The following is a 9,205-nucleotide window of genomic DNA, read 5'->3' as shown; positions in this document are numbered from 1 at the left end:
GGGAGAAAATGTAAATAGAAGACCATCCTGGATGGGCTCAACCTTAGAAGCAGCAACTGAGAAAGTAGAGCCACATTTGCACTTTGTAGCCACAGACAAGCCATCTTTAGTGGAGAACAAAACCCCTACTATCCTGGATAAGGCGTCAAAGAAAGCCATAAGCACCCATAAGCACAAAAGCAGCTAGCCATAGTGTTAGTTAAGTCAGGATCAAACACAACTTTGTAAGGAAGACCATGGGTGTTTCAGATCCTGGTCCAAGAGATCAAACAGAAGCATCCAGCCAGAGGGATGCTAAAATGCCTAACTCCCAAGGCTTTCTTGAAATTGAAGTTATTCATGATGCTGTTCATAACTTTGGGTCATAAGACTTTCCAGAGTTGCCAGACCTCAGTAATGATGCTTTTGAATAAAACAGGTAATTAAACAAGAACATGAGTGGGAAAAAAGCACACACACACAAATATATATATATATATATATACACACATTCTCTCTCTGAGCACAATTCCCTTTGATATTCAAACTCCGCTCTGGACAGTAACGGGGTTAATCCCTTCCCTCCCCGCTCCTCTCTTATGCCTTCTTCCATTGTTTTGGTAACCCTTTTGTTGCAGCCTTTATTTTCTTGGAAGTGTTCCTCTGTAACTTTTATAGGGCTTAGCATGCTTTATGTAGCCCCACTCGACTCCTTCTACACCATGTCTCAAGAATTTTTTTTTGGGGGGGGGGGGAGACGATGGGAGGGGGTTAGCGAGAAATGAAATTACACATTGGAATTATAAATTTCTTGGTAATTCTAACTTTTTGTGTAGCTGTTTTCAGCTATTTTAGTATGTTCTATTTTACTCTATTTTGCATTTTTTAATACAAAGGATTTTCTGGCAACAAAAAAGGGAATTGATCGAAGGACCCAGTTCTATGGCTTAATGGTGGACCAGGCTACTGTAGCTTTGATGGTTTTATGTATGAGAATGATAACTAACTCATCAAAATTTCTTAGTCCTAACCATTTTTAGTTTGATTTTTCATTCGACATATTGTATTTTTCAACCAAATCAAGTATATTTTCTTTTCCTTATCTTCCCTTGTTTCTGATTAAAAAATTTGTGCCCATAGTAGTTGATGGTGTAATTGATTTGTATGAATAATTTGTGTTGGTTCTACATCTTGATTGTAGAATTGGGTGACAAACACATCTATGTGGTTTGAAATATTAGACATTACTTAGAATTGGATATGAAGAGCAGAGATATTATTATTATTATTACCATGTCATCTTTATGGATACACTTTTGACCTTTATATGATTCATAACTGAGATGATAATGGCAAGTTTATCTAATGCGTTTTTTCACGCCCATTCAATCTTCAAGCAACAAATAAACCTGGAGGGATAACCCAATTGGATCTCAATCCATAAGGCTTTGTATGAGAAGCGAGAAGCGAATTGAGGCTCGAATTTCCAACCTCATAATTTTTTTTTGGTGAATTTCCAACCTCATAACATACATTGTAATAAGGAATCTAAACCCATCTGGTTAGTCTGCCGCTTCTTCTTTTTCTTCTTTATAATGGATTCACAAAGAAAATTAAGATATGTTAGATAAAAAACCAAGAAACACGAAAAATAAAGAGAATAGATCCGCACGACACAGAGATTTAACGAGGTTCACACACCAGGATGGTGTATTACGTCCTCGGGCGAAGAAGAAGATGTTTCACTATGCAGAAGAGAGATTACACTCAAGCAGCAGCAAGAAAACTCGCCCTAAAACCCTAGTTCGAAAACCCCAAAATACAATGACTTTCTCAACAAGCAACAATACATTACATATATTCCAAGTCACAGGGCGACTCATCGGGTCGCGGTCGATCCGGTCGAACCATACTACGGGAGCTACGCCCCCGCACCCCTATACAAGATCAATGATGGGTTCCGGGCTTGGGCCTATCGGCCCAACCCCTCTGCTTTCATCACAGATCTCAGAAAACTTCCCAAAATGGGTCAAGAATTCCAGACAAATTTAACAAGATACAATACTATGACTAGGGAGTTTCTCTGAATTTTTCTTCTTTTTTCTGTTAGAGCTGACTGAGGGACACTACATAAAAAAGATATCATTTTATTTTTGCCTAGCATTTTTTTCTTTCAAAATTGCAATCACAGGATGAAGAAAAATAGGATATAGAAGAAGCATACTCTTCTTCCATTGGACTAATTTCTAGAGCTTTGCAGGAGGAGATACATCGATTCTAATGTCCTATAAAGAGTAAAAGACTGTCAAATGTTGAACAATTCTTGGCATTCAAATTATCAAAAAAATATAAATATCAATGACATAAAATTTTGCTAAAGAGTAGACCTCATCAATGAAGAAAGCAATAAAAGGATTTCCTTCAGTGGGGATCTGATCTGTGGACAAGATAAAACCAAACAATCACTCATATATATGTACAATACAAATATACTTAAAAAAAAAAAAAAAAAAGTTTTCTCAAATGCAAGTATCAATCCAAGACTAAGTCCTGTCTGTAATCCCTTCACAACTATTGAGATGATTATCTGGTTATCTAAGAAGCAAAATACAAACATTAATCAATAAATTGAAACAGAAACATGAGATATAGGAATGCTGGACCAGAAAAATCTTACCCATCAAGAGAGAACTTAGCATCCAAATTCCCAGCATCAAGTTCAAATTTTTCTAGGAAAGTAACAATGTAAAATGGAGCATGAGTTGCATCCTCTAGTAGATTAACATCTACTAAGGCTCCGTTTGGTATCATTCTAAAAAAACGTTTCTGGAGTTTTTTTGTTCTATTGGAACGAAAAAACGGAATCTTCTGTTTGGTGCACTTATGGTCCGTTTCTGTTTTTTTGGAACAAAAAAACTGAAAAAACGAGATTGGACAGAACTCCAAAATGGAGTTCCGTCTTCCCAGTTTCGTTCCATTTTACAAAAAAAAAAAAAAAAAATCCGATAAAAATCTGAAATTTTAAAACAACATTTTTTCGTTTAAAAATTGTGTTTTGACACAGAAACTGAAATTTTTGTTTTTGAAACTAAACGACGTTTCTGGAACAGAAACGATACCAAACGGGCCCTTATTAGTGAGAAGAAAAAGTCTGGAAATATTGAAAAGACAATTTTTTTTTCTAAAAAATAGTTACACAGAATAGTTAAGTTTGTACAGAATATCCATATTGTGAATTAAAAGTTTCCTACTCATTGCCTCTTTGGCAATACTTTTGATCCTCAAGACTAGGTAGCAGCTGTTAGATTTCAAACAGAAAGATAGGTAAAAAAAAACAAAAACAAAAAAACAAAAACAAAAAAACAAAAACAAAAACAAAAAAACAAAAACAAAAACAAAAAACAAAAAACAAAAACCACTCCAATACCAATCGGAGTGGTATTTTTATCTGGGGCCAAACAATATTGTGATTGCCAAAAGTTCAGGTTTCATCCATCTTCCATCCCTTCTCTCTTGTTGCCCTCAACCCATATAGAAGTCCTCTTGCCGCTGTCTCACCATATTCTCATGTCTTCGAATAATTAGCCTTAGATAAGATACTTTTGCCCTTGTGTAAAATAACTACAGTCCATCCAAAAATGTTATATATGATCAAAAGCCCCTGTGACAAGAAGTGTCATATTGTGACAACGGGGCGTTGAGAAAAAAGGGGTAATCACCTGCTGGTCAACAGATTTATTAGAAAAACCATTAGTCATCCAGAAATCGACTTGTTTTAGGATAACATATGGGTTTTGGTTTTTCAGAACCAAAAATTACCTGATTCATATGCTTCCAAATAAAATAGCAAATAATCATAAAACTTGAAAAGAAAAATGAAAGTTTATTTCTAGGTATATCATTGGAATTGAAATATTACATAAGTAGAAAACTTAAAAGAAGAGAAAGGCAAAAAAGATCATGTTTGAGTCCCAAAGGGATGGCAGCCTAAACTCTTCTAAAAAATTTGCACTTAAGGAGAACATGCCACAAAGACTCATGTTGGTTCTGACAAACCCACACATAGGGTCAACATCCACTCTCTTAAGCAGAATGTCTTTTGGACAAACCCACACATAGCATTTTCTTTTAATTTTTCTTTTGGACTGGACATATTCTGATTCTTAATTATCGATCGCATGTTGTTCCCAATGATTAGCATAATCGAAATACCGAAATTCATAGTTCTCTCAATGGGTTCAGAAACCACAAGTTTCTCTAGATCATGTTGTTAGGATACAATTTAAAAAAAAAAATAAATAAATAAAAGAAGAAGAAGAAGGGAGAATATGGATCATGGAATAAAATTTGCTCTTTACTTATTCCTTGCACTACATGGGCACGCAGAACAAAAGCCCACCAACTTAAATGGCCCCATGTATCAGAGTGAGGACTGCTCAGTCACTGACTCTAGCTTCATCCTGATCCAAAATTGGTAGGTCTTGAACCTATGGTACGATATTGTCCGCTTTGACAAATAGATTTATAAATTTCACACGCAGATTGCATTTGGCAGGTCACTCTTCCCTACAGGCAAAGGGAAAGACAGATGTTACCTCTGAGAATTCTGGGTGGTTGAGCTGAGTGTGCCCCTTAAGACAGTGTAACGTACCATTACTATGCACTTTCCCAACTTTGAACATTGACGGAGTCACACCCAGATAAGCCATTTCAGCTTCTACACCTTCTTTCGCCATTGTAAAACCACACCTAAAGGAAGGCCAGTTGTTCGGCCCTAACAAGCAATGGTTAGCACAGACATCCGTTTTTTCATCTTTTTTTTTTTTTTTTTTCCTTTCTTTCTTTCTTTTTTCTTAGTTGCTCGCCCCTAACAAGCAATGGCTAGCACGTACATCCGATTTTCAGCTTAGATGGGAAAACCCATAACATGGATGCCTTAGATTTGTCTGACTTCTGAGTACATCACAAATGCTTTTGACAGCAATAACAACCCTAAAGGGTAGAAAGAAAAGAAAAGGTGGGAGGTGAATGATATTTAGAGCAATGATGAAGAACTTCAACAATTGATGGGACGCAAGTAACAGTTTTTTGGCCATAGATTATTATCCCCTCTCCAGATAGATATGGAGCATTTTTTGTTTAAACCAACTTTTTATTTAAGGGCTAACAACAACTCTTTTTTTCAAAAAAATAACTACCCTTTCTTTTAATACTAAGACTCTAAGAGACCATCATCATCATCATCATATGTTTGAGTTAGAACAACAAAAATTCACCCATTGCTGATCTAGATAATAGTCTCTATCTAACAGCTGAAATAGCCAATTCCACCATTTACATTGTAGAATGGATAGAACTTTTACCCAACGAATACTTGAGCTTTTACCAATATTTCTATCATTCTATGCATATTAGGCCATACCATGTTATCAAAGCTCATTGCCAATACCACTGTTTATAGGGGTAAAAGGGAAATTAAGTGGGGAGGATGCCAAATAAGGCGCATTTAGAGGGTTTCAGATTAAAGCACTAGGTTTTGTCGCTGTGAGCTATTCACCACCCCCCCCCCCCCCCCCCTTTTTCCACTTTGTGATTAAATTTTAATTTTTAAAATGCCTGTAGTCACAATTTTAAAGCATTAAAGGATGGCCAAATTCTTACATTTATTTTATGGGGGAGAGAATACTACCCGTCTAGTGTTCCCTATCCTAGACAGCTTTTGTTTTCAAGGGGCTGTGAACAAATGCCCCTATCATTCTAAAAATAGAAGTTGTGTTTAGGCGTGGAGAATGCTAGATGTGTACTCTTCCTTCATTTTATTTTGGAAAAAAAAAAAAATGCTACCTGCTAGTGTGTCTACACCTAGACACAGCAGGTGCAAAAACGAACGCTGCCTAGTTACATGACTTTTGCACCCAAACATAGGAGTGCATGAAATACCACCTCACCTCCTTTCCATAAAATAAAAAATTCTCTCCATATTGATGCCTCTGCACTGTAAGCACTCTTTGATTACCACATTGTTCCAGGGCCACACAAACCAGGTAACAATCTCTTATCCCAAAAATATATTGAATTACCATATATAGAAATGCACTCCAATTGAAACACAAATCCCCTCATTTTAAATATGGGTGGAGGTTGGACAGCCGACTAGCTAGCAACTCCAACCAATGGCAGCACGGAACACACATGCACATGAGCGTCTTTCCCATTGATGTAAGGGAGACACTAAAAAAAAAAAATAAGGGTTTTCATCTTGTCCATCAGCCAGAGGTCAAAATTATGAAAATTCCTGCCAAAAGGGAATGAATTGAAATTTACTAAATGGGTTTAAGCATGGTAGTAATGTTGAATTAATTACATGATACAATATCACTTCCACCTCGTTTGTGGTTGGCTGAGGTGGTGGCTACATTAAGCAATTCTTTGGCTGCTGTCTGCCAACAGAGTGCAAGATTCCTGGATCATCTAATTCTCTTTTAACAGAAAACCTATCTAATTGTGCAAAAGCTTTGCTAATTGAACAATTATCACTAACAGCATAATCCAAAAATATAATAATACATTCACCATTGATGGGAGCCAGAAAGAAACCAAGACCCCCTTTCCACTGTACACGGGCAAACTCAGGGTGCTAAAAGGGAAACAAAGAGAAAAATAGGAATGTGACCCCTGTACATGTACCTCTCTGTCACCCTCTCTCCGATGCTTATATCATTAGTAATGTACAAGGAAGAACAATAGATTCCACAAAACAATCACCCCCAATTGTCATCCCTCACTCCGGTGAAAACTGCACCAGGACCCCCTTTCCATCTAACCACTCCGACAGGAGTAACCAGCTGCCATCTGTACATAACCCCATGCTACAGTTAGTTTCACATTTTCCACGGAACTGAACAAATGAATCCCACAGTATCTCCTTGTCTGTTCACTATTCGACATATGGATGTTAGTATACAGTCGGAAGAATCTGGATCATGGAATTAGCTCTTTACCTGTACATTGCTGCTATATGGGCATGCAGAACAAAAGCCCAACCAGACCAACCCACTAAACTGAGGACTGCTCAACCACTCCAGTGCTTTATCCTGATCCAGAATTGGTAGGCCTGGCATGTAGACCACCCTCCCCAGGTGGCAGATGCGGCTGCTGAGATTGCTGCGGTTGGGGTGGCTCATGCTGATGATGTTGGGATGGTGGATTTGATTGTGGGGGTTGGGCCACAGGTGTGGATGGGGGATGGGGTCGTGCCTTTTGGTGATGATGGTGTTGTTGCGGTTGCTGCTGCTGAATTTGTTGCGTTTGTTGTTGTTGGGAGGCAGATGGTGATGGTGGTGGTGGCACTGGTGGTTGTGGTGGTTGATGTTGCAGTGGCTGTGGCCACTGTGTCCCAACATTTTGTCCATGAATGGGCATGCTGCCTGAGAATGGCTTCTGTGCTAAACCTTGGCTTGGAGAGGCTATGGACTCGGTTCCTACTGTATTTGGCAAAGGTGAGTTTCCAATGGCAGCCAAGTTAGTAGGTGCATTTGGCGAACCAGCATCATGTAGTGGCTCTGGTGCCTTCCACTGTGGAGTGCTTGCAGTGGAAACAACAGGTATAACACTCGTCGATTCAGAACAGGACAGAGGCATTGTTGAGGGGGTAACCATCTGAAATGCCTTGTTCACAGGCTGCTGGCTAACTTGAATATGCTCAGCCGGGGACTGCATTGGCGGATCAGAATTCATTTGCCGACTCTGTTGATGAAGCATTCTATGGATGCCATGTGGTTGCCCTGCCTGCCTTGGTTGCGGCTGTGGATGCTGCTGCTGGTGGGAAGGAACTGGTTGTTGGGATGGTAATATATGAGCAGAAGGAACTGGTGGGACCTGTCCTGGATTGCAGTTATCAGGATGAGGCATCTGCGACAGCTGCTTCGATGAAGGAGGTGGTGGACGAGGAAACATCTTTTGTTGTGGCTGGCACTGATTTGAGGATTGGTGGATTAACTGTTTGCCAGGTTCAATGGAATTGGAGCCTGAGCCAGGATATAAGCCCTGCCCCTGCATCAGATGCATGACCTGCTCACCCTTCTCAACAACTTGATTTCCTTGATTTGTAGGAAGGCCATTCACATGGGATGGATCAACAGCAAGGTTCTGATGTATCATGTTTCCTCTGCCCAATCCCTTCATAAGTTTAGCCTGCTGCTGCAGTGACTGTGGTTGTTGCCGTTGTTGAGGGTGATGCCTGCCAGGCTGTTGAAGCTGTTGCTGTTGCTGTTGCTGTTGCTGCTGCTGCCGCTGCCGTTGCTTCATCATCTGATTTGGGAGGTTGACACCACCAGCTTGAGGGTTTCGACCAAGCCCATGAGTTGGCAGGTGATGTTTCTGCTGGGGTTGTGAAGAGATGGGATTCATTGGAGAAGATGGTGTCAGGGGATGCTGGGAATTTGGAGGGGGCATTGATACTGGCTGAGAGGATACCTGCTGCTGAATCTGGGAACTACTCTGATTGGAAGATGATATCGAATGTTGAGACTGCAGTTGGGGATGTGGCATCAAAGGATTGGAGGTAGCAAACTGGTGCTGTTGCTGTTGCTGCTGATGATGCAAGTAGCGTTGCTGCTGCTGAAGTTGCCTCTCTTTAGCAAGGCGAAGAGCAAAAGCCTGCTGCTGTGGGTTAGTAGCATGGCTGTTTCCTTGGAGGCGAGAGTGGTGTGGGTTTCCAAGCACACCAGATTGTTGTGGGGGCATCTGATGTTGCTGCTGATGTTGGACTGGAAATGTCTGAACTGGTGGAGGGATTGTCTGATTGGAGAATGCAGTACTCAACCCATTATAAGAGGGCACCCCTTGGCTGCTCCCTTGTGTGACCTGCATCTGAAGTTCTTGCATCATCATCTGTCTCTGATCTTCTGGATTCTGACCAGGCTACAAGGAAATACTATAATCAAGGATTTGAAACTGGTATGTCAAAATCATAACATCAGATGACTAATTGATGGGCTAGGCTAATTCACTAGAGTTCATGGAGAGAAGACCAATCTTGCAACCAAAAACAAAAGACAAAAAAAAAAAAAAAAAACAAAAAACATAATTGTAAGTGTGACCATTTACAGCAGCAATAATAAACAACATAATGTCACCAAGCAAAGTTGGTGCTGCAGATGACATCAACTCCACTATATTTTTTGTTTATTTTATTGATTTAATATTTTTATTTATCAGTTACTTT

The 9,205-nt window shown here is 39.6% G+C and overlaps 1 protein-coding gene across 1 annotated transcript in view; it reads right to left on the bottom strand.

The window, feature by feature from the left end:
* Positions 1-6,493: 6,493 nt before the first annotated feature.
* LOC122061666 (chromatin modification-related protein EAF1 B-like) overlaps positions 6,494-9,205 on the bottom strand; it is a gene marked incomplete at its 5' end in the record, with an annotated part of 29,934 nt that continues 27,222 nt past the window's right edge. The window contains one exon of the mRNA XM_042625077.1: positions 6,494-8,901. Within this exon, the coding sequence (XP_042481011.1) occupies positions 7,069-8,901 (1,833 nt within the window). The remainder of the gene's footprint in view (positions 8,902-9,205) is intronic.

Source organism: Macadamia integrifolia, chromosome 14 (genome assembly GCF_013358625.1).
Source record: "Macadamia integrifolia cultivar HAES 741 chromosome 14, SCU_Mint_v3, whole genome shotgun sequence".
Classification (NCBI taxonomy): Eukaryota; Viridiplantae; Streptophyta; class Magnoliopsida; order Proteales; family Proteaceae; genus Macadamia; species Macadamia integrifolia.
This window is presented reverse-complemented; position numbering and strand designations above follow the sequence as displayed.